General features: G+C 35.2%; 1 protein-coding gene and 1 pseudogene across 2 annotated transcripts; both read right to left on the bottom strand.

Moving 5' to 3' along the window:
* Positions 1-1,992: 1,992 nt before the first annotated feature.
* On the bottom strand, positions 1,993-4,185 carry LOC137714861 (scarecrow-like protein 18 pseudogene; annotated as a pseudogene). The gene has a single exon (XR_015960367.1). The product of XR_015960367.1 is annotated as a scarecrow-like protein 18 pseudogene (transcript).
* An 18,644-nt stretch (positions 4,186-22,829) lies between these two features.
* Positions 22,830-26,879, bottom strand: LOC137715411 (putative protein phosphatase 2C 6). The gene is made up of 5 exons (XM_068454735.2): positions 26,424-26,879; positions 25,192-25,581; positions 24,157-24,274; positions 23,834-24,057; positions 22,830-23,757 (listed from the first exon to the last, which is right to left on the bottom strand). The coding sequence occupies exons 1-5, from the start codon at positions 26,703-26,705 to the stop codon at positions 23,143-23,145; spliced, it is 1,629 nt and encodes a 542-aa protein (XP_068310836.2). The 5' UTR covers positions 26,706-26,879; the 3' UTR covers positions 22,830-23,142.
* Between the last annotated feature and the right edge of the window lie 125 nt (positions 26,880-27,004).

Below are 27,004 nucleotides of genomic sequence, written 5' to 3'. Positions count from 1 at the left end.
GCCATGCCTTGTAACCATCGTATCACTCATGTCAGTACGCAACCAACCAAACTAGACATAGAACTTTTCCGTATAATTAACATACCTAGCTAGAGCTTCTATATCAGCAAACCATAGTTTTCATATCTAATTTAATTTTTTTAGTTAAATGGATGGTCTATTACATTTCCATTATTTACATAAATTCTTAAATTATGTGTGTGTGTGTGTGTTTGTGTGCGTGTGTGCACATTCTTTCTGAACCAATATTACCTACAGACATGTATGTAAGCAACATTAGGGCAAGGTTGACGACAAGCAACGTTAGGGCAACGTCTTTCTTACTAAGCAACATTAGGGCAAGGTTGACGACTAAAGAAAGCCATATATTAGGGAAAGGTGGATATAGAAGGCTAGATAGCTCGAAGGTATCATTGTAAGTAGCTAAAAGATTAATATATATCCCTAAATTTACTTTAAGTTGAAGGTTCATTAAATCTAATTTCCCTTTTGGAAAGATATACAGGCGCGCGTGTGTGTGCAAGGAGATAGTGAGAATTAATTTCAGGGTTAGGTTAATTGAAGTGTGTGTTGTGTGTGTGTGTGTGTGTGTATATATATATTAATAAAATGGGCAAGTTTGACAAAAAAAAATAATAATAACAAGGGCAGGCTAGGTAGAGGAGATCATATATTTTTGTGTAAATAATTTAGAGTAATGCTAAAGAGACTAAATTTGCAAACTAAATGATATGTCACCAATAAACACATCAATCAACATTAAAGTAATAATCTGATCATTAACAACATTATTTAGTTTACAAAATTTAATTTAAAAATTTAGTTTTCTTAGCATTACCCAGTAATTTATAAAGAGATTAATTAAGTGGTCCTTAATAACAAGGAGAGGACAGGAGAGATCCCTAGCTAGGCAGGTTTTGGGACGTATGGTGATAGGGGAGGCAAAGGAGAGCATGATATGGTCTGTTTTGAGAAATTTGATGGTGTTGTTGAGGGGACAGACGGCATAAATTAGGGCAAAAAATAGTGCAAAATCAAAAGACATCGACAGGCATATACGGCTACTTAGTGCTATGTATATGCTCTCATGCACTTCCACGCCTCTTTAATCAATCTCGTGAAAGCACAACAACATTCATTGGAGGAAGGGAGACAAAGGAATTTTGGGGAACAAGGAGTGGTTATTTGCAATATTTTTACTACTTTAATTAAACAATGCCCCTCTTTTTTTATAATTTATGTTAACAAAAGAGAGAGATGATCTTTAGGTGTCCAAGGTGGGAGTGCATGATAGATAACTGATCAAATCAAAGTCTTTGGCATTTCATCCAAAAGTGAAGTACATAATTATTAATTAATTAGCATTAAAAAGAAGGCATCTAACGAAGTAGCATATGTATAAATTAGTGGCCAAAATACTGAGTGATTTTTTTTATTTTTTGAATAAATGATATTATCTTTGACAATAATCAAATTTAAGATCTCTCACTTACAAATGAAGATGAATATCACTAGATCATAGTACTAAATGACTAAATACGAGTGATTCTTTGATTTGAAGTTTTAGAAGGACGTGCATCATTTAATTGTAGCCCGGAGTGAAAATGCATTTAGCTAAAAATTAGTCCTATCCTTCGAGACTCAAACTTCGGAGAAAAGTAGCATATAAACTAGCTATATAGGGTTATATATACAGGGAGACAAACAACCCCCTAGAAGAAAATGATGCTTAAAGGAGTTCAGATATTGAAACTAGCTGATATATCATAAAAGTCAATACTCAATAAAAAGAGGGAATTAGATGTGCTCCCGTTAACCCTTTAATTTGTTTGCTTCCAAATTAATGGCCAGAGAGGAATTGGTTACACAATTGATTACATAATTACGCATTAACCCTTTAATTTGTTTGCTTCCAAATTAATGGCCAGAGAGGAATTGGTTACACAATTGATTACATAATTACGCACATAAGGAAAAAGAGGATCTTAATTAAGGGGATAAATCCCAAAAAATATAATAAATTAAATAAAAACCCAATATTTATGAGATTCATATCAAACAATAATTCATGATCAATTTCAGTCTCTAAAGAAAGAACAAACTGTGATATTGGAAAAACTGATCAGGAGCTCCCTCTAGCTGTGTGTCTTCAGTTCACATGCAACGTCCACAAAGATTCACCCTACTCTTTGCATGGCTGATCAGCTGAGTAACTAGTTAGGAATTTTAGGAATGTTTAGAGATAGGCAGAAGAATAAGGGAAAAAGAAAGAGTACTACTCTTCTCTTTGAGTAGAACAATTCAGTGAGTTCTTGAAAATACTTTAATGGCAGCTCTTGCTTCATAAATGCAGCTTTTTGTACATATAAAATCCTCTCTATATATGTATATATAGATATAAAAATATGATAAAAAGACAGCGGTGGATTGCCCTGGTAGAAACGGTTTTTCTCTTTAACTTACTTTCCAGCCCGATTCAAACCCTCCCTCTCCTTAATCTGGCTAATAAGAGTAGTAATATAGAGATGAAACAAGAGGGAAAAGCTCAAACCTAGCTGGCAATATAGCTGAAGAATCAATCAGACACATACATTATGTGTATATATATTTGTAATTAGTGCCAAGAAGAAACAGAGAAAAGGGGACGATTCTGCCAACCTAAGAAAAAAGAGTCATTGAGAATCCTCAGCTGGTAACCCTCAGAAGGATAATGAAGCCGCAGCAGAAGCTTCGCCTGCGAAAGCGCAAACGGACTCAAAGCCACATTCTCAAACCCCGCCCTCCGCAGCACCACCTCCCAAAACGTCTCGTACCTCTCGTGCCGCTGCTTCCTCTTCTCTCCTTCGACTCCCACCACGTCCTTAACCTCCCTCCCGAACCACTCCTCCACCGCCAGCCTCTCCCGGCTGTTGGGCGGCAGCGTAGCCTCGAGGGACTCAAAGACAGCGCCGTAGTGGTCGAGAGCCTCCACGAAGCGGTTAAAAAAGAGGGGGTTGTTGTGGTTGGCTTCTTTGTTGGCGACGGTGAAGACTTTTGGGTTCAATGACTTGATCTTCTGGAGGAAGAGGAGGAGGTCACGTGAGTCGTCCGTGACTAGGGTGTGGAGGTAGAGGACGCAGTTGACGGCTAGGGCTTCGTTTTGGTGGAGGCCGAGGGTTGAGGGGGAGATTAAGTCCGACGGCCGGGCTGCATTGTTTAGGACAAGGGGGTGGAATTGGAAGGCAAGGCCGAGTGACTGAGCGAATCTAAAGAGACGCTCACCGGTTCGGAGGAGGAGGGTGAGGTCGCGGCCGGTGGCTGTGATTCGAAGCGTGGGAGGTGGGTGGAGTGGTGAGTTGTAGGAACGCTCGACGAGGGCCTGCATAAGTGGGGGCCACTGGACGCCGTGCATGATGTCGAAGTCAAGGATGTGGATTGAGAGATGAGATGAGTCTATGGATTCGAGGATGGCTTGATTGGCCGTCAAGTGGCTAAACCGGATGAATGGGGTTATCTGGTTTAGGGTTAGGTAACACGAGTGGAGTGTCTCCTCGTTGTCGTCCTCCTCCTCGAGTAACATCGGCGGAAACAAGTAGTTGGAGGAGGAGGACGCGGACGCACTGGCGGCAGTTGTGAGCGCTGTCATTGGGCCGATAGTAGTGGGAGAGTAATTAGGGTTTGTATTGAGGCGGAAAGAGAGGGCTTTGACAAAATAGTGGGTTAATCTTTCGGTGGAGTCTCCGAAGGGAGAGGAGTTTGAGGATAAGAGAGAAATGAGGCGGTTGGCGGAAGGGAAGTCAAGGTGGGAAATGAGCTCGGCGCAGGTAATGAGTAAGTGGCGGAGGTGGGTTTGTGAAATGTCTGGAGATGTTGACATAATCAATGGAGGCTGATCAGAAACGTGGTGGTGGTGGTATAGTTGTAGATCTGAGATATTGTTGTTGTTTGGGTGGTTTTGATGATCTTCTTTTTCTTCTTGTTGGATATGGGAAGAATTGAATGAGCCCATGAGCAATCAGTTGTCGGTGATGAGATCTTCACGCGAATGATCACTAATTATATATATTCTGATTGATCAGATGAGCTTTGAGCTTAGGTAGCTAGCTGCTGCTTTCTTTAATAACTTGTGATCTGCAGGCGCAATCATATATAGCTGTGGCAATAAGTAGCAGCAGCAAACTGTGATACCAGGTATATTTGGGGAAACTGGTCTCTCTTCCCTCCTCTCCCTCTCCTTGCCTACACAAATTAATATATATAATACTAGTTAAATAGTTACGTAAGAAATTAATTGCACTCTGGAAACCTGGAGCCTGCTCACAAGGGTTTGAAGAGAGATATCATTTGTGATTATGGTTTGGAGAGAGTTATCATGCTCAGTTTACAACGAGATTAAGTAATAATCTAAATTGGTAGACTAAATTAGCAAACTAAATAAGGAGTCACCAATAAAATGAGCACATTTATTAACGATTAAGTAATAATTCAATTATCAACTTCTATGTCATTTAGTTTACAAAATTTAGTCTACAAATTGAGTCTCTCTAACATTACTCATGCGCTAATCATTCGTTTGAACTCGCTTCACAAAATATATGAAAAATATATATCATACGATCAGATCTACTCTAGGAGATATTTTTCAATGTGACCGTCACACGAGATGGTACACCACGTGTTCCTATCAAAGGGATTTTAATAAGATGTGATCTCATTATATGTTATGCTGCTGGGAGCAGCTTTCTATGAGGAGGATTATCTACCAGAAGCTGAAATGCTTGCAGTATACAGTAACAGTGTCATTGTACACTGCATTACCCTCTCTCTTACAATTATTGCATAAACTTATTTCTGTTCTTGATACTTTTTATAATGATTTCACGATATATATTGTACTTGCATATTACTAACAAGCCCAATATTGTTCTAGTTCCTGATAAATCCGATGACTGCAGAGTACCTACATTATGATACCTTAATTGTACACTTCCATATAATCCCATATTGCAGCCTACTTAGAGTAACAATACGTGCAACAATATATATAAACACGTAGTGCTATCTACACATTTATTTTTTACTTTACACACACTCATCTTAATTTCTAGCTGCAGATCAAATGAATTGAAGAAGATTAATGATAAAAAATAATAAAAGTGTATGAGAAGTAAAAATAAGTGTGTGAATAGCACTATCCTATATGTGTGTATATATATGTAATCTGTTTCTCTCTGAGCAACAACAATGTACAAGATGTCTCTCTCAATTTTTATCTATATGACTTAGCATTGTTGATCACATTGAGTACTCCATCCAACAATGGTGGGACATCCACAATATACTTAGAAAGTTAAAATATTATTAGAGGATGCATGCACATGATGTTCTTTTGATTAGATATTTGGCATTATGTAAATGTTATCTAATGAACATTCATATTTAAATAAACTTCATTTGATTAAACTGATCAATAGGTTAATAATCTAATTATAATGTAATACTATGTTTATCCATAATTAATCAACGATTCAGATGTTTAAACATGTGCACAATATTCATAAATAAAGGACATGTGAAATGGAGAAAAATACTCTTTTCTCAAACGTACATTGTCCAAATTGATTCTGGGTCAAGGAATCAATCGTTGACTTGGGAAGTCAGTTTATTCACTTGGATTATTAAATAAACACTCATGCTCCACAGTAGTTGCTAGCTAGCTCACTGTTGTGTTATGGTGAATATAAAAAAAAAAAAAAAATCCATGTATGAAATTGGGAATACAAAATACGTGAATAAATGTTTTTTTAATAACAATGGATAATTCGCTCTATGTAAAAGTGAGATTTTTTATATTAAAAAATCTCGTACTGATGTATCAGTGTAAACCCTCAAAACTAATCCTGCATTGACAAATAGTACGTATGTGGTAAAAAACGAAAATTAGTAACAATGTTTGGATGATTAGTAGTGAGCCGCTAATTCGTTTCTCGAAAATCAGTTTATTTAACGAGGTTTCTTGCATCTAAATTAAATTGAATTCAAAGTTAATACACCGAATAAGATAGAATCCTTGGCAATAGTTTCCTAAAAAAATATGCACACACATTGATCAACATGGAGTTTCTAATTTCATTGAATCTGTCAAATTCGCACATGAGATTTCAACTTAAGCTTGCATTCATGAAAGCTGAACAAATTAATTGTGATTTTCTTTTCTAAAATGAACAAAAAAAATCTACAAAGCAAAGTCGTTGAATTTCCCCTCGTGGGTTTGCGGATATCCTTGTTAAAATCGGCCATTAAATTAACTGAAACCTTTGTGTTGTCATTTGTCACATACCATTTGATTTGTTTGGGAAACACACACCTTGGGATTTGGGGAGCTTGAAATACAAGTTGCTTCCTCCCTGAATAGTAATTGGATTGCAAAAATGGAAATTAAACCCTCGTTATATAAATTTCGGTAATTAACCGTATTCACTGCTCATGATCAAATATATAAATTAAAGGAGTTTTAACAAAAAATCCGTTGTACTGTTCATTTTAACGAAAAAATACATTTTTACACTAAAAAGTCGATCCTGATACTATTCACTTTACCTTTTATTTTATTCTTATCATTAAAACTCAAAATTTTCAGATCATTTTCATTAGTTTTCCATCAATTTGCGTGCGGAGAAGAATCAGTCTAGGTTTTGGAAGATAATGTCTTCCATTCATGGTAGGAGTAGTTGGACTGTCAGTAGGAGCATGGCTTTCATTCAGGTTTTGAATCTTGACGAATTCTTCTTCTACTAGGTTGTCCATTTGTGAATTATACATATGCAACAAGAAAATCATATTTAAAGAATTCTTTTTATTTAAAAATTTAGATACGTGATTTGAAGTCTCTTTAAATTAAGTTAATGGTAACATTTGTTTTTATAAAATTATTAGCGGATGTCATCACGTTATTCATTTTCAAAGTCCCTATCTTCATTTCTCCGAAAAAAAAAAAAACAAAAAAAAACAAAAAAGAGGTCCTTATCTTCATTTTTAATTGTGTTACATATGACATTAACATTCGACAGCTGACTGACGAGCAATGTAAGTAATAACTAAAATAATTGTAATGACACTTGGCATTGTTTTAGTGAAATAGTTTTTTAATATAGTGGTGGTTGTTAGAAGGGTATTGTAGTAATTGTGACATGTAATGATTTGGCTATATAAGGAATTGGTAGCCTTAACTGTAAAACAAGGTTGTAATACATTCAATCAAAAGAATCAGTTGCTTTCTCTTCTTCTCTCTTTTCTTCGCTCTCAAGCTTTATCTTCAACTGTCAATATGTATCATCGCCGGTGATGGCTTGTCGCCAACTTCAATCCTGAATGGGCTTTCTCTGTTGTTCTGTCTCTGATTCCGACAGAGTTTTCTTCGATTAACGCTCGTGAGAGTTGAAAGTTCTGAGAATCTTGAACTGCGATTGATGCGTATGGAGAATCAAGTGATTTCGTCTCTGTGAATTTGTGTTTCTATATGTTTTTTGCAATCTTGAAGTTGTGATCATTGGTATTGATTCGATATGCTAAAAACGGTTCGTATGAGTTGAAGATTTGAGAATTTTTTATTAGAAATTGAATTCAAGAAAGTGTTGTTCTTTCTGGGTTTTTGTCTTGGAGTATCATTCTCTAGGATTTGTGAATTTGTTGAAGGTTCATTCTGTTAATTCGTAGAGAAAGGGTTATTCTTTCTGGGGATTTTGTTGAAGATTAAAGATTGTTGATTGGTAGAGAAAGTGTCATTCTTTCTAGTGATTTTGTTGAAGATTGAAGTTTGTTTGATTGATAAATAAAGTGTCATTCTTTCTGGGAGTAATAGTGTTTTCTTGGAGTAGTAGTATTTCTGGTTTTAAATCTTGGAGTATTATTCTCTCAAGATTGTCTATGTGAACTCAAGCTTTGGTTTGTTTAATTGTTTTCGATGGCATCTTCATCATTCAAAGTAGAGAACTTGTTGGGTATGCTTACTATAAAACTCAGAGATGATAATTTTGCTAAGTGGGCGTTTTAGTTTCAATTTGTCCTTAAGGGATACAAACTATTTGGTCATTTTGATGGTACCACTGTGTGTCCACCTAAATTTGTTGTTACTATGGAAGCTGGTATTACAAAGGAAATTACATATGAGTTTCTTGAATGCGAATCTACTGATATGGCTCTCATTAGTTTGTTGTTAGCTACACTAACAGATGAAGTAATATAGTATGTTATAGGATGTAGAACAACTTTCGAGGCCTAATCCAATCTTATTGAAAAATATGCCTCATTTTCTAAATCTCGAGTGACTTACTTGAAGACTGAATTGCGTATGATTCAGAAGGGTACGGATAGTATTGATAAGTACTTGTTGCGATTGAAAAACATTAAGGATCAATTAATTGCTGCAGGGGAAGTAATTTCTAAGAATGATATCATGACTGTTGGTTTGGCTAGTTTACCAAATGAGTATGATGTTATTAGAACTGTTATATTGGCAAGGGAATCATCTATTACCTTGAGGGAATTTCATGCTCAACTACTTGGTGCTGAAAAGGAAATTGAAAGAGAAATGAATTTGTTGTCTCAAAGTATGTTTACTCTCTATGTTCAAGGTGCTAGTTCTAGTACTACTACTGGTATGGGTTATGGTTCTAACATGGACAGTCAAGGGTATCATCTGGTGCATCTTCTTCTAATCCTTAGGGACATAATCACATTCCTGCTACCACATGGGGAATTATTGTACAACCATATGGTTCATCTACTCATCCATCTATTGGCCCTTGTGATTCTCAGACATTCTATCTGGATACATCATTATCTCATGTCCCAGGTCAAAATGCTCAATCTTTTCGTTATGGTCTTGTGAGTCATTCAAATTCTGGAAATCAACAAGGTTTCAGACCTCGATCTTCTAATAATGGATATAGATCTTATAATGAGGGTCAATACAAAGGTAATGGAAGCACCTATAGAAACAGCAATGGCTTTAGAGAAAGGGGATGCAGCAATGGTAATTCTTACTACTCAGGTGGATCGAGACAAGCTCATAATGGAAATGGTTCTTGGACAGGCAACACTGAAACAAGAACAACTATTGTAATTGAATGCCAAATCTGTAATAAGAAGGGTCACACAGCTGCCAATTGTTTTCACAGAAATACAAACACTCCCACTACTGGTTTTGTGGTTGAATGCCAAATTTGTGGCAAGATGGGACATTCTACACTTGATTGTTTTCATAGAAAGAATTACTCTTTTCGAGGATAGACATCTCCACCATCCTTATTAGCTATGAATGCACAACAAGTAACTCAATTTGTTCCTGAGGATTCATGGATTGTAGATTTAGGTGTCTCCCATCATATGACTGCTGATATATCTTCTTTGACTTAAGTTGCTCATTTCCAAGGATCTGAGAAAATATTGGTAATGGTTCCAGTTTACCAATTCAACATACTGGTTCAACTATAATTCAAACTGATAATTATTCCATTAATCTTAGCAAAGTTCTTCACGTTCTGCACATTGCAAGGAGTCTTCTTCAATTAAACAATTGTTTACGGATAATAAAATTTGGTTTATATGTGATGAATCTAATTTTTATGCGTAGGACAAGAAGACAAGGGATGTAGTGTATCATGTAAAGAGTAAGCCAAAAAAGTTGTTTCATATACCTGTGATTCACAAGTCAAGAGGTGTACAATCTGTTACAAAGGAACATGTTGCTTGCTTGGGAAAATTGGTGAAATCAAGTGTTTGGCATCAAAGGTTGGGGCATTCTACTTATGATATTATGTCTGTAATGTTGAAATAATCTAGGGTAATACATAGTTTAGATGATAAACACACTACTTGTACTTTTTGTATTCAAGGGAAAATGTCAAGAATTCCACTCCTTATTAGAAATGACAGATGCTTAGTTCCTTTTGAGAAGGTACACACTGATATTTGGGGTCCATCTCTTATAAAATCCTTAAAAGGATATCAATACTATGTACTTTTTGTGGATGAATATACAAGATTTGTTTATATATTTCCCATGTGCAATAACTCAGATGTGTATGCAATCTTTGTTAAATTCTACAATTTTGTTCATACTCAATTTCGGATGTCAATCAAAGGACTTGAAACAGATGGTGGAGGTGAATGCACCAGCAAGTGTTTTACATCCTTTTTGGTTGATAAAGGTATTATGCAGTTTATTTCTTGTCCCTACACTCCTTAACATAATGGAGTATCTGAGAGGAAACACATACACATAGTAGAGGCTGCATTAACTCTTCTCAATGTTGTTAGTCTATCCACAGAGTTTTGGTATTTTGCCTGTTCTTATGCAGTTTTTCTAATCAATAAAATGCCATGTAAAACTCTGTCATTTAAGTCACCATATATGATGTTATATAACAAGGTTCCTGAGTTGCAATCTTTGAAGATTTTTGGGACAACAGTTTTTCCTTGGATAAGACCTTATAATGTCAATAAGCTACAATTCAGATCGAAAATGTGTATTGTCTTAGGCTATGCAATGGGATACAAGGGGGTCATATGTTATGATATGCAGATTAAGAAATGCATTATATCAAGGCATGTTATATTTGAAGAGTCATTGTTTCTTGCAAAATTGGGTTTATCTCATAGAAATGATTAGTCTGTGAACGATGGTTCTCAACCTTCACATGTCATTGTGCCAGTTCCAATACCATTGCAAAATTCAAGTCATCAATCTGGGAATAGGAATAGTGCAGCCTCACATCCAAATGCAATTCATACTACTATTTTTGGAACATCACTGAATGATACATCATCTAGTAATTGTGCAACTCATCATACACCACAGTCTCAAAGCTTTAATTCTTCATCAACATTAGCAAATAGTCTTACTCTTTCCCTTTCCAATGATACACCTCATTTGCTTCATGTCTTCAATCTAGCATAACTCCAGGTAATACTACCATTCTCTAAATCATCTTTTGGAACTGATTATTCTACTATTCCAGTGCATCATAATAGGCAACATGGTATCCAAACTCGATTACAAACAGGAGCAATTTCTAGAAAAAATTATGCAGCTTATCTTACTACATTGCCTGAGTTGAGTTCATTACAACTTATGAACTATTGTTCTAGAGAAACCTGGTGTGATACATTTTCTGGTGGATTCTCATTTATAGCTGATATACAAGAAGTTGAGGAACCAAAAATGTTTCGAGCTGCATCAACCAAATCTGAGTGTCAATTAGCCATGCAAGAATAATATAATGCTTTAAAAACTCAGGGGACATGGGTTTTGGTTCCACCTCCATCTCACAGAACTATAATTGGAAGCAAATGGATGTACAAAGTAAAGAAGAACCCTTGTGGCTCAATTTCAAGATACAAAGCGAGGTTAGTTGCACAAGGCTACACACAAGAACAATGATTGGACTATTCTGAAACATTCAGTCCAGTTATAAGACACACTTCAGTGAGGATTATTCTTACTCTTATTGTTCAATATGGATGGAACATGAGACAGTTGGATGTTAAAAACACCTTTTTACATGGTAATCTTGAGGAAGAAATATATATGATGCAGCCTCAAGGATTTGTGGATTCCTCTTATCCAGATTATGTGTGTAAGCTTGTCAAGTCTCTCTATGTGCTAAAACAAGCCCCGAGAGCATGGAATTCGAAGTTCACTAGCTATCTTCCATCTTTGGGATTCAAAACCTCATTGTATGATACTAGCCTGTTTGTGAAAGTTGATGAATGTGATATTATTCTCCTCTTATTATATGTTGATGATATAATACTCACAGGGTCTAGTCCTGCAAAAATTCAAGCAGTTATACAAGGTCTTGCAACAGTTTTTGATCTCAAAGACATGGGAAGATTAACTTTCTTCCTTGGTCTACATATTCAATACAAAGAAGATGGTTCACTGGTTATCAGTCAGTTTAAATATGTAAAAGATTTATTGAAGAAAGCATGAATGGAGACTTGTAAGCCCACATCCACACCATCGAAGCCTCATACACAACTATTCGAGAAATAGGACTCTTTAATATTTGACCTTTACTAGGCCTGATATTGCACATGCTGTCGACATGGTGTGCCAATTCATGACATTTCCAACTGATCTTCATATGCATTTTTTCAAATGCATCTTACAATACTTGAAAGGCACACTTAACTGTGGCTTACATTATAAAAAGAGTTCAGAGTTCAATCTTACAACTTATTTTGACTCGGATTGGGTCGCAGATATTAATACTCGAAGGTTGATTACCGGTTTTGTGATTTACTTGGGATGTAATCCTATCTCATGGCAATCTAAAAAACAGTCTACAGTTTCATGCAGTTCCACAGAGGCTGAGTATAAAGCCTTAGCACACTCTGCTGTTGATCTGTTCTAGATTCGATCTTTGTTTAAAGACATGAATTAGGTACTTTCAGTTCCTTCAGTGTTACACTGTGACAATTTGAGTGCCTTAGCTTTAAGCTCCAATCTAGTTTTTCACTCTAATATCAAACACCTTGATACTAATTATTATTTTGTTCGAGAGAAAGTGCAAAAAGGAGATCTTGTTATTCAATATATACCTACCGAGGATCAAGTTGCGAATGTGTTTACAAAAGGGCTCCATAGTCCAATATTCTTGAGGCATTGCAAAAATCTTGGCCTTGGCATTTCAAAACAGCTTCAGGAACATGGTTAATTCAAACTTCACTTGGTTGCTCCAAGCTCAGTTTGAGGGGGTAGTAATAACTGATACAATTGTAATGACACTTGGCATTGTTTTTATGAAATAGTTTGTTAATATAGTTGTGGTTGTTAGAAGGGTATTATAGTAATTGTCACATGTAATGGTTTGGCCATATAAGGAATTGGTAGCCTTTACTATAAAACAAGGTTGTAATACATTCAATCAAAAGAATAAGTTGCTCTCTCTTCTTCTCTCTTTTCTTCGCTCTCAAGCTTTATCTTCAACTGTCAATAGTAAAGTTATATATAATTGTCAAAATTATAATCATAATGATAAGCTTACTGTTAAAATACAGAATGATATTCTTATTGTTACTATAGACTTACCCATTGATATAGGACATATCCTAATACTTCATTTTTCATATAGGGAATGGATCATCAACAACAGTCCTTGGCAAGATAGCTAGCTAGAGATTAATTTGTTATATATAATTTCCACAAGTTGATGAAACCTTGCCAGCATCTTGGAAATGTTCCCTTGGCTTTCCAAACTTACATAACTCTTGCAAGAAAAGGAAAAGAAAAGTGTTTTTAATTGATTCCAGTTTGTGCATTTTCACCTGGTAATACTCGGTGGACCCCTGGAAATATATATGCATGTAGCGTGATCAATTGCACGATTGGCATCTTGAAAAAAAAAATAATTAAAATTTCAATAGCAGCATAAACAGGGAGATGGCTTCACCAGGATTCAAGGGGAGACACAAAACAAAAAGCCTCTTCTCTCGATCTCCTTATATTCCTCTTACTTTTAGTGGTTTCAATCAAGTGTGTTTCCACATTAGATCTATGCATATTTCCCAAAGCGTTAATTTCTTGGATGGAGAAACACTTGAAGGCTTGTCAAAAAAGAAAATACTATCTCATATATACTTTTTTCTTTGACGTAGCTAGTTCAGCCCCACGCACCACCACAAGAAATGTCAGTGTGTTTGTACGAAAGACTTGCAAAATATCTTTACTTCTTATTTCTTACCCTCCGTTTACTCAAAAATCAACTCTATAAATGCTGTGGCTAAAAGGACTGGAACATTAGGGTAAACTTTAGAGTTTGTCTATCACACCACATATATATTTTCATGTTATTGTTATTTATAGATATGTACGTGTTTTAATAGTATGAAGTTTAATAGTATCACGTAATTGTGTGATGTGACATGCTAAAGAGCATATCTAAGGGGTAGCCATTGCTTAACAAAGTTACATTATTCCACGTAGGAAAACTGTATCACTAACCGAGCTAGCAACTAGCAATACAAGGTTAGTTGTTACTTCTTCAAGTTAGCAAATTGAGTCCCGTAATATATTATATTCAAAAGTATTTGTTTAGTAAAGAGTTTGGAAATAAAATTTGAGCTCCAAGATGAAGTTAAGATGTTAATATTTGAAAGTGAAAGACAAAATTTGAAGAATTGGTTGAAGAGTGGATTGGAGTGACAAATATATTTTTTATTTATTTATTTATTTTATTTTTTTATAAACAAAGGATCGATTGGAGTGACAAATTTAAAAATTAATATAAAAATGCCAAATGGATTAGTAAATGACACCTTTAAATAAAAAAAATTCTAACACTCTTCTGGAGATACGCTAATGTCAATATAATCTCTATGCCCTGTATGCCGGGATTGACCTAATAATTAGCTAGGCCATCTGGGTGTACATAATAAATTCTATATTTGACGACTGTTGTGAAAATTAAACGAAGGTTGGTGTTCAACTAGCAAGTCGCTTATATACATCCTATCATTATTCTAAAACGAGCCATAAGAATAATTCATCTCTGGTGGTACTACTAATAACTTATAATAAACAAACCGAAATGGAGATGCAGGAGATTCAAGAACAAGGTGTTTTCTGGACATATTTGTTTCAAAGTTATTACATGCGACTTATAATTGAATCAGAATAAAAAGAAAATTAATTACACAAGTACAAGAGAAAGACTGTTGATCCTGTTGCTGCAAGTAAATACTGCAGTTGTATGTGAAATCAATAGTGCTAATGCATAATAATGTGTACCGGTTCTGCAGGCCAATTGCGATATGAAAGAGCTAGAAATTTAATTCAGCAGAGGAAACAAAAGAAAAAAGCATCAGCCATCAGTAATGAATGAAGTAGAAAGTCGGAGGAAGGAGGAGAGAACCTTGCATGGCACAAGGATTATGCAATTATCGAGATATTTCGTGTCAATTAATGAAGAGAAATTTACACATAATATTATATAATTAGTATAAAACGTCACAATTATAATATTTATGTCATGTAAGTACTTAAAAATGAGAGGTAGGAATTTGCAGAGAGGTGGGAAATGGAATTTTAGGGCAAAATAAATGGATGGATAGCCGTACATTTGGGACTATAATTATCTCCTTTCCTATTTCTATCCCCTTTCACCTCTTTCTTTCAATAAAAAATAAAAAAGAACAGAAAATCCTTCTATGTATATTTGTTACTTTTTTATTTCTTCTGTATCGATCTCCTTTCTGTAATTTCAACAACGAACAACAACAAAGATTACACGCAAAGCCTTAAATGTGGAATAATATTATTGTTTTTACATGCTTTGCCCTTGCTGCACATGTCACCAGCGTTGGCTAAACCCTGATCTTCGCTCATCGCTGACATCTGTGTTTTCCTTGTTTGTCTCTCTTTGTTGGATTCGCTGGGTCTTCGGCATCATCATGCATGCCCCATGTGGATAGATGTGGTTGTGGCTGCCTTTTCACTTTTCAATATTATTCACTTTGTAAATAGTAAATATATATACTATTAAACACACACATGTGGATAAAAAGATCTTGATAGACAGGTCAACAGAATGAAATGGCATCCTCTTTTTAATGTTAGGGTTAAAGAATTTTGAGGCTCAAAGTATAGTTGGCACTTGGCAAGGTTCTTTTAGATTTATGTACAGGAATGTTTAGGTGAGAATCGGAATGACCAATGTGTCGTAATCAAAGCCTTGCTAACATATAAGCATCTTACGTTACTGAACACCTATAGATAACATTCTCAAAATTTAACATCTTTACTAAACCGCACTAGTAAGTTGTATCTTTTTAGATAGAAGAAATTAATGGAGATGCAGATATGCTAATATACGTAGCCAACATGTGAGTATTGCCCCTAGGAATTCTTTAGCCTTAACGAGAGAGACTTCCACTAAACGAGGTCACCATCACTGGACTTTCCAGCCCCAAACACCACGAACTGATCTTGTTCCATATCTCTTTCTCCCCAACGAGTGACTATATGAAATTTAACCAGGTATTGAGAGAGACATTTAAAAGTCTCACCCACTCAACTACTCTTTGGTGTAGGGATGTCTGTTATTAACTATTTTATATAAATGCTTAAGATAAAAGGAATTTTAACGAAAAACTCCTGGTACTGTTCACTTTAACGAAAAACCATATTTTTACACTAAAAAGTCAATCTTGGTACTATTCACTTTACCTTTTATTTTGTCCTTATTGTTAAAACTCAAAACTTTCAAACCTTTTTTATTAGTTTTTCTTAAGATAAAAGGAAAACACAAATAATGTAGAAGCCAGAAGGAGAAAACCCCACATATACACAGATTGTGAATTTATGCAAGAATCAACAGTATAATGGGAAACAGTGAAATATTTGAAGAGAACATCCAAAATTTACCATCCAAAATAATTGAAGAGAATATCTCACATCAGATAAAAGGAAAACGCAAAGTTTCTACAAGCCAAAAGGAGAAAACCCCCACATAGCAAAAATGTTCTGTCGAGTCCATCCCTACAGGTGATGCAATCAATGCTCAAATTACTTGCTGGAGCTTGGAAGCCCATATATGCACCTATATATATATATATATATATTTTCTGTCAGCAGTATCAACATGTACAGGGAGGCACAGAATCAGAAATGATCGATGATTTACACAAGCAATCCTTTCAACTCTTCTGTCCTATTGTACCTTGTGTGGTCCTACTACAAACCCTAGCACGTGTGTGGGTATACATATGGCTGTTTTCTTCTTTTATTCATTTAGATTAAGCAGCTCTGCTAACTTAAGTCGTCATTAGATTAGATGGATCATCAAAATCTGCGCATGCAATAACAGTAGTGCTCAATCATGTTAACAAATTAAATAAAAAGAAAATTAGAAAGAATGATCCCAGTACGTTTGCGTATTGTCTTACGTACTTGCGTATTGTCCCAACTACACATCAAACAAGAACATATCTAATTGTATCAACAGATTTATAACCTACTTGGTTAAAAATATTTATTTTTATACCCGAGGATATAAGTGTGATTTCTCATATAAGTGTGATTTTCTCTCCCATTATCGCTGGTAAAGAAACAATATCCTGGTAATGGGCGCGTTTTAGTAGTTTACACATTTATATTCATGTTGTCTTTACGTTAACTTACAAGTTGATCAAATACAAAACGATGCAAAAGTAATAAGGGTAAACTACATTTTGCACCATCAAGTTTGGTTTAATTGCATCATCTTACCTATTTTTAAAATATTGCAATGTCATATACAAATTTATGTTTTAGTTGCAAGGTCATGCATCCGTTAGTTAATCTATTAAATTGACGGCTAAGTGATGGCGTGACAAGGACGGAGCTCAGAAGAAGAATTCGTGCCATGTTGCTAAAGCGAAGATAGTGTAGGTATTGATCTGGGTGGGATGGTGTTTTAAGCGGATTCTGGCAGCAGAGGAGCGAAGCGGATTTGCAGCAGTATACTGCGGTGGGGTTTGCAACAATCAAGTAGCGCTTCGGCTTGCGGCAATCAGGTGCGGGCAAGGAGAACTGACGGCAGAGTGTAGTCATCAGATCTGAAATGAAGAAACCCTTATCGTAAGTTGTGAAATTTTTAGGACTGGGGATTTTCATTCATGGTCGACTAAAAATTCAAACCCTAAATATGATTTGTGATTTGGTGGTGAAGGGTTTTAGGTCTGCCCTTAAATCATAACGACACATCAAATAAAAATACATATTATGCATGGATAAGGCTGTATACTAGTGATATAAATATTATGTATGTTGTCAAACTATGAATCACAACGACAAATTAAATAAAAATATACTTTGATCAGTCACTCACAAGTGAAATATCATATCAAGTAGTCAATCCCTCGCAAGAAAAAAGATTCTATTTCGTTCATGGCTTCACCAGTATACTATTATTCACTTTGCATCATGCTTTGCAGCATGAAATGCCAGCTGAGGTGAAAAGGCATCTAGGTTAGAAACAAATCACTAGAAAACAATAGTATTTAATATGCAGGCCAAAGATAGAAACACTAGCCCCCGGCCCCTGTATGCACTATTTAGCTCTATGTGGAAATCAGTGTGAAAAAAAATGAATGAAGAGGCCCTGGAGATCCTTTGTCTGCTCGCACAAGACGAGAAAATACTTCACAATTTGCAGCTTTTTTCTCTCCAAATTTCATTCCCAGATATCTGCGGAAATCACACATACAGAACTTTTCTATCCACAATTTCTCTTGCCTTCATTTGTTATAATGTTCTATTGATCAACAACAATCGGTAACTCCTCGAGTTCTGATATTGATAAAATGGTGAGTAACCATAAATATTTAGTCATCAAGTAATCAAAAGAACGAGACTGATGTATTGGTATCTTTTGATTATCAACGATTGGTCACCTATTCTTTTATTCTTGAGTCTTGTTACCAAATAAAACGGTGATTAACCATAAATATTTAATTATCAAGTGACCAAAAGAACGAGCATGATGCATTATAATACCAAGTACAATTTTTCTTCCAACTTTGTGCTTCAGAGAAGGGCGGGGTGGGGTGTTGGGTGTGCGTTTGTTACAAGAGCATGCCTTTACCTGATTAATGAGTATATAGCATACAATCATGCTCCTGCCTGCAGAGGAATCTTCCGTCTTTAACACTGTTGAGCACAGTTACAAACAGTAATAAACAAAGGATAAAACGAAGGTGGCAGCAGTGAAAAAACAAAAGAGCATAAGGTTTAAAAATGCAAAGAAGAAAGAAGAAAAAAGTCACAGAAACCAACATATGGATCATCAACTACATTCAGAGACCTTGTCTCTCTCTTTCTTGATGACTAATCATTGTTGTTTCCATGAGAAATGCTAAGGAGATTATCTTAAGGTAAGGCTTTTCATGGATTCTCCTGCCACTAGGGATGGGCACGGTTCGGTTTGATGCGGTTTTAAGTGAAACCGAAATTTTTTGCAGTTCGGTGCGGTTTTGGAGCCAAAACCGAAATGAAACCAAACCGTTTGATTTAGTTCGGTGGGTTTCAAATGGTTACGGTTTGGTTTCAAACCATTTACATACAAAATGCAACACTATTAGTAAATACACAGTTTAAAACCTTATTTCAAACATTGTTAATTAAACATTTCCTGGATGTAAACTATCAAATATTCACATTCACAATTGAGCAGTTTCAAAGAATCAAAGGAAGAAGTAGAAGAGGAAATTTAAAATCACGAGTTCAACAAGCAAAGCTATTTCTAGGTGTGTACAAGTGCAGCAAATGTAGAAACACTGCTGTAAGTTTACAGCAAGAAACGTAGAAAACTAATGCAGAGATATTTGTGGAAGTGACAATCTTTCATTCCGTCATTTGTTGTATATATAGATGCATGTCTATCAACTATACAAAGAGTCGTAACGGGATTATAAAACACCCATCATAATCTGATAATTACAACATAAGTGAGTAAATCAAATATGTAACAACCTAAGATAAGGTTGTTAAGTACTACGCTAACAAGGTGAATAGTAATTGCTGCTTCAGCTTTGGCAATGAGAATTACATTGCTCCCCATTCTTATGTGGCAAATTAAGTTGATAGGGAATGAGCAGTTACTTCCGAAATGTAAGTTTTAAACTTCGACTTGATCATTTCATTGGACTGTTTTGTAGCTTTACTCTTGCAATTATATTTTGCAGATCGAATGCTAATGTTTGGTTTAACCAGAAACAATATTCGTCTCGTCTGGATATTTAATAAAATGTCTTTTAATATTTGTGGTGTTGTTCGGTTTCAGTGCGGTTTTCAAAAGTCAAAACTGAAACCAAACTGTTTTCTTACACTGCGGTTTGGTTTCAAACCGAAATCATTTCAAAACCGCAAAACCAAACCGTTCGGTGCGGTTTGATTTGGTTCGTGTTTCGGTTTTTGGTTCCAAGTACTCACCCCTACCCACCACCTTATGTTTTTGGCATAATTCCCATACCAACATTATAAAATATTTTGCCAAAAACATGAGGTGACAGAAAGTTCCGCTTTTGAAATAGTCACCTTAGCATTTTCCTATTTGCATACGTGGACATAGCCACATTAGTTAGAGCAAATGTGTTCTTCTTTATATATGAGTTTGAATTATTATTTTTTCCTTTTAGATTAATTTAAAGTAAAAGATTACTTGTACCGAATGTAAAAAAATATAAAGTTATTGTTACTCTTGTTAGTTCCTTTCAAATCACAAAGGGTTTTGTCCAAGCTGTCATAAATATGTTATTTTGGCTAAGTTTATATGAAATATACACAAATGGACCGTTTTCAAACTTTTAACAGAAAATGGAATGTAAAGTACACTAAATTGACCCTAATTTATATAGGATTCGTTGTCGGTTTAATATTTATCTTGTTCTATTCTCGATTGAAAGTTTGTAATCGGTTGTATTTGTATGTTTTACTCAAGTTTAAATGACTCCACCCAATTCCATCAGAGTATGAATCAAAATTGCAAATGAGTGAATTATTCTCTTCAGCACAAAGGAGATGGACCATGGAATAAAACCCATAATTGTGCCTAAATCCATTATGGTATCAGCATCTTTGCTTCATTTGAGAGGCCTTTACTACCCCATTACAAAAAGGGGTGGTGAGGAATGATGTCTCGACTAGGGGTGATTTGGTTCGGATCAGATCGGAAACAAACATTTCAGTGCCAATTCAAATATAGAATCAAATATTAGTTTCATTTCAGAATTTTAGATTATCATAAGTTATCGGAAATTTTGGAATCGGTTTTATATTGGAATTTTCGAACATAATTTGGAAATTCTACAGTTTTCAAGACTTTGAAAAAAATTCAAACTTTTATGTATCCACCATTCAATTTTTTTATTTTTTTATTTTTGTTATATTTGTAGCCGTTAAATGTATGTATGATATAAAATCATATTAGATAAGATAATAATAATAATACATTTTATTATACTCTTCATTTGTAATATATGATAGTATGATTAAATATACAAAATACTAAATAAAGCATAACATGATAAAATAAGAATATGCATCATTTTTTTATAATACTAAGTTTGAGAAATTTTGGATCAGAATTTTGAAATTCTCAGATCGATAGTTACACCATACAAATTTTTCGGAAATGTTCGGACTCTGGATGGAAATTTTTGGTACGGATTGGAATGTCCAATCCAACATGCAACCCGTAACAGTTATGGCAACAAAAATCAACATTTGACCTACCCTACCAAATAATCTTTCAGCCAAATAAATAGCACCTATTCCCCCAGCAAATATGGACGGTGAGGTGCTTCAATAGAATCAATACTCTCCAAGTGTATTAATGAATTCACCCAAAGAAACATACAATTAAAGAAATTGTTATTAACACTTCAAAATTTTCATTATACATTCCAAACTTTCTATATTAGGAAAAAAAAATATGCTTGTGAGAAGTGTAAAATGATTTTTGGAGTACCAATAACACTTCCCTATAATTAATAGAAAATTTCATTCTAATCCTTGGCAAAGATGACTTGACTAAAACCATGAGTAAGATCAAAATATAATTTTAGTCCCTTGGTACATTACATTTTGATTTTTAATTGGGAAGTGTTATTGGCACTAAAAAAATCTCATTCTACACCCCACACAAGTGTATTTTTCTTTCTTAATATAGAAAGTTTGGAGTGTAGAATGAGATTTTTGGAGTGCTAATAACAATTCCCTTTTAATTATTTCTCTTTTTCTTCATAATTTTAATGTATTAATTTTATTTCATTTTCATTTTCATTTTCATTTTATTTATCTTAATATATTTTGTTGTAAACATTTAAATAAACTAATTTTTGTTATACACTAAATTTCGATGCACTTTGTCTTCTTTATTTGTTATACTCCAAAAATCTTATTCTACACTCTTCACTAGTGTATTTTTCTTTCTAATTATAAAAAGTTTGGAGTGCCAAATGAGATTTTAGAAGTGCTAATAACAATTCCTTATTCAATATACTACATTTTGGTACACACATTTAGGTACATTAATTTAATATAATACATTTCGATGCATATATTTCATTACATACATTTCTATACTAACATTTAAATACATTAGTTCAATGTAATAAATTTTGGTACTAACATTTAGGTACATTGATTGAGTCTTTCAAGTTTGAATAATGTTAAATAAAATTAATAAATTAAAATAAAAATAAAAACTTTTTTTGGTCAAAAAATAAATTAAAATTTGTTTATTAATAAATTTAAATATTTAATGAGAGACATTAAATAAAATGCATATTGATCATTTTAAATTAAGGACACATCAAGAAACTGTAATATATATGTAGTCTAATACCAGGTTTATTTTAAATTTTAATCTTCTTAAAGGATTAAAGTTAAAAAATCCCAATAATTAATTGATTAAAAAATTCTACCATGCTTCGTATAGCATGTTCGCGATGAATGTAGGGTTGGATGCACGGCCCAAGATCTAATTGCCCAAAGATCCCAGTGTATAATGCATACTAGAAAACTCTGTTAAATTATGAAAATTCTACTATGCTTCGATGAATGGCATGCGCCGAATATCAACAAGCTGATTGTTGGGCGGTGCATTTAAAAGCATGAAAATTGTACTATGCTCCGGTGAGTTTCATAGTCCAAAGTCCAGTATTGGTTTAGGTCTAAATATGCAAGGAAGCAACAGGGGGCAAAGATTAAAGAGCCAATGAAGGAGAAAAATAGGGATACAAATAATCACGAAAACAAACGAGGAAAGCGTTGTGGTTCGCTATCTGTAGACAAGGTTTCAAAGTGAAAAATAACACAAAACGACGGCTCGATTTCACTAGACTACAATATAGTTGTTCATCCATATTCCAAAAAGCAATCTGCATGGCCACTAGTCAACAAAAATAGAGGCTGCTTAACATATGACGGCTTACTGATACATCTAGGAAGTGTGTGATACCTGTGTGAACACCGTATCTGGCAACCTGAAAGTGCCCGATTCTCTTAACTGTGAATCTGAATGATCAATTTTTGAGAACGGAAATGTAGCTGTGTAACAGGTATCATTTATGAACTTTTTTGCTGAGATTGAAACCGAAGGAGATCCCTTCGATGTTTCATAGCCACTTTTTTCTCCAACTGGCAGCTCTTTTATCACCGGATAAGAGTCTGGGAATGCTTAACAGACTGTTAACGCGGGTAATACCTTCCAAGGCCGACCAGTCCTCGTCCTCTTTTGTTGAAATGCATTCTGCTAAACTTCTTTTAGACTGGCCCTCGAACTTCGTTGGAAGCTTTTGTTCTGTTGAATCAGATACGGGCACAATCTCATCAGAGCTTCGTATGGTACCCGAATGCTCAAGAACAACAGCATGAGAACTACCAGTTTCTGAATCCTCAGTATTCTCTTCTGTTATTGCCATCCTCTCCATTGCCTCTCCGTTAATCTTCGTCTCTTCATTACTCTTTGTCTTGTCATTAATCTTCATCATTTCATTAACCTTCGTCTCTTCATTAATCTTCATCATATCATTCTCTGTCACAGCCTCACCAGCTTCAGACAACTTTTCTAGAAAAAGGCATACAACAGCACAATCATCATTCTTGGAAGTAGGGTATTTGAGCCTCCAGGCTCTAACGGCACAGTCCACTAGAGCCCTGGCTGCTGTTGTATGACCGGGGGCAGAAGCTACAATTTCAACAGCCTCCTTGTTTGAAAGGACGTCCCAGACCTGTATGATGTGCAATTTATTGAGCACTTTTAGGCTGCAAGAAACCAAAAATATAAAAAGGAAAGAAGAAAGATACCCCATCGGTGGCAAGAATTATGAACTCATCTCTTTCAGTAAGATGGCGATAGAAAACATCAGGCACAGAAATTAAACCAAAATCCTTCAGACAGAAATCTCCAAAGGCTCTAGCCATTGCCAAACCAGGAGAATCATTATTCGGCAACCATACACGAGCAACCTCTGGCTCATCCTGCAAAGCAAATACCCTTCCCTTGCATTGCTGGATCCTAGCAGATTCCGCTAAAAACAGAAGAGTCAATAAATTTTCATCAACGGATTTTGTTTTTCTTTGCAGTCAAGTATCAGGTTTTGTACATGAGATTTGTGAGAGAGAGATACCAGGAAGATCTGGCTTTAAATCAACTGTCAATTGTACAGCAATCAGAGAGTTGTCTTGGTCTCTCGTTGCTAGCACAGCCCTTGAATCCCCAACATTTCCAATTACAAGATTCTGACCCTAAAACACCGTAAACCTCGAGATTAGTTTTCTCAACAGTGATAGGAAATTTCATCATACTGAGAATGTCTAGTTCAGCCTTCAACCAAGACAGCTTCCAAGAAATGCCATTATGATAAGAATTCCCGTAACTAAAAATAAATTAATTAATTTCAAAGAAAAGAAGAATAGAACAGACTCATAATAACGATAAAAAACTAAAAGCACTTACCAAAGGATCAGATTTCTTGTTATTATAGTAAAGAAAACAGATTATGAACAAATAAAAAAGAAAATTTTGTGTAAAAAAACTGTATAATCTCAAAGTTTCCAGAAACCTTTGGTTAGAGAATGATCACTTATATGAATGATATGAAAATACAAATCATTTTTAAACTTATTTTCCAACATATTTTACCAATTTAGTTGATCATAATGTTAATGTTTAAATGACAAACAACATTTAAATTTTTTCCCCCAAAGCTCTTGATGTTTCCCTTGATGACAAAAAGCATCAGCACATAAGCTGCTTAAAACTTATGGGCCGTTTGGTATCCTTCTTCGATCCAAATATTTGTTTTTGAAACTTTTGAGTACTAGGTAATTTAGCTACATTCATCATTTTTGAAAACTATAAATTGCTTTCAAATTGAGTACCAAACAACCCCTAACTTTTCAGACGTTTTTTTTCCTTTTAGAAGGGGATGTGAGGCTTTTAAGTTATCCTCAACACAGTACCTATCCAAGTTTTTTTACTATCATATACTCATGTATATATGTACATACATACGCATGCATGCATGTAAGCATATGCACGTATGCATGTAAGCACATGTACGTACCCATGTAAGCACACAAACACCATGTCACATACAAATACAAAATTATGCATAGAAATACACGCACACACACTTTCAGGATGTTTCATGAACAATCACCTGCTTTACCAATGTAACAGCAGTCGTGCCACTGCAGAAGCAATCGATGGTTGGATGCAATTTTAGTTCCTTGTCCATTAACTTGAAAGCCTTTAAGAATGACTTTTTTAGTGGGAGATACATGTCAGGTAGTTTTTCATTTGCCTGAACCTCCAATGATTCGCACCATTCATCATCAATGCTTGGCGATGCAGGTTCCTCCAAATTAGAGCTCCCATTCGCATTCTCAGCCTTATTGAGATTGCTCAGATCACTGTTTGAATTAGCTTTCCACTGAGTACATAGTATAAGAGGAAGAGAATCCCGAACTTTCTTGGCGACCACGTGACCAAATGGACCGTGGCCATCAAACACCCCACAAAATGTTGTATCACTTCTTGTGGCAAAATTCTACAGCAGAAACTTGCAAACAAATCAGCACAAATTGATCCCAAAAAATGAACAAGAGAAATAGAGAACATTTCATATAAAGGAACAACCTTCCAAAAAGCTTTGTAATTTGACTATACTAATTCAATGACGTAGGGGAAATCAACATTTTACTGACAAATCATTATGCCGTAAAATGTAACAAATTTCAAGTATATTCTTTATCTTTTAATTGATAAAAAAAAACGTCTCCTTAGCCTCACAGAGGTATGGAAGATTGAAGAAGGGTCCTTCCCAAGACCAGCTAAAAAGAACGTAAAACGGGCAACTGAGTACGGTATGCTTACATGCAGGGCATTCATGCCGAAATTCCTCGCAAGGGTCATTCCAAAATCACACAAAGGTCAAATATATTAGTACAGGAGCTCAACTGGATTCGCAAAATCTTTGCTCTGAAGTGTGAACAAAGTTATAAATAGACTAATGTAACTCACAATTCAAGTAATCCCTGAATAAAATAGTACCAACAAAAAGTGACCTAGCAACTGTGCAATTGAAGCAACACCACCAATCCATTTCTATCTTTCTTCCCCATTTCCATAAAACCCTTTACTATTAATACCATCCTGCCAAAATATGAACCCACATTTTCCAGTTTCCACAGATTTTTTTCCAAAAAAATAGCTGCAAAAAGGTCCATTTTTCGACTCAATCTTCCAAACCCAACTGCAAAAATACAGTAAATATGCAGAAATGGGTTTTGACATCGGGGTCAGATCACGGTCAAACATGTGGTCACAGCTGATGATAAAGCAGCAAAACAGCAGTAAAAGTTAGAGAGAGAAAGTCAAGAGCAAACCAACCTCCCAGACAAGCATGGCGTCCTGATTGGTCCCTTTCTTTCCCTGCTGGGTATACAAGCAGGCGACTTTGCTGCCTCCATTGCCGATCAATCTGCCCGGAATACCAATCTGATGGCCCAAATCTCCGCAACCCGCTTGCTCAGCTCTCGGCTTCTTCCTCTTCCACCGTTTCGAGCCGCCTTTGGCCTTCGGAGAAGCGTCGTCGGCGTAGTCCACTTTGCTCTGCTCCACCATATCACTCCTCTGCCCCAAGCTTTTCTGAGTCGAACAACACGAACCCATTTGGTATTCGAATTTATGCGGTGCTCCGGAAAAAAAAAAACCAATTCGCCAAATCGGATCCGGAGATTCTTTTGTCGCAGAGATTCAATTCAAAAAATGGAGCACAGTGGAGGACGATGGGTAGGTGCACGCTTTGTCACATGGTCACAGAGCCATATAATTTTCAAATAAATTAAAACAGATATTAATAACATTAATACTAATATTAAATTAATTAATTTTTTTTAAATTAAAATGGTTCTTGAAATTGTCATAACCTTTTACTTTGATATCTGAAATTTAAAATCGATAAAAATTAA

The sequence above is a fragment of the Pyrus communis genome, chromosome 3 (assembly GCF_041283825.1).
Source record: "Pyrus communis isolate YQ-2024b chromosome 3, ASM4128382v1, whole genome shotgun sequence".
Classification (NCBI taxonomy): domain Eukaryota; kingdom Viridiplantae; phylum Streptophyta; class Magnoliopsida; order Rosales; family Rosaceae; genus Pyrus; species Pyrus communis.
The sequence above is the reverse complement of the archived record's forward strand: the minus strand, read 5'-3'. Positions and strand labels throughout refer to the sequence as shown.

Bases quoted from the DNA above. Each gene is read 5' to 3' on its own strand.
- LOC137715411 (XM_068454735.2), bottom strand. From the start codon at position 26,705: ATGGGTTCGTGTTGTTCGACTCAGAAAAGCTTGGGGCAGAGGAGTGAT. The intron at 24,058-24,156 runs GTATCTCTCTCT...TTCTGTTTTTAG, and splicing joins TTTAAAGCCAGATCTTCCTG to CGGAATCTGCTAGGATCCAG. The intron at 23,758-23,833 runs GTATCTTTCTTC...CACATCATACAG, and splicing joins TAATTCTTGCCACCGATGGG to GTCTGGGACGTCCTTTCAAA.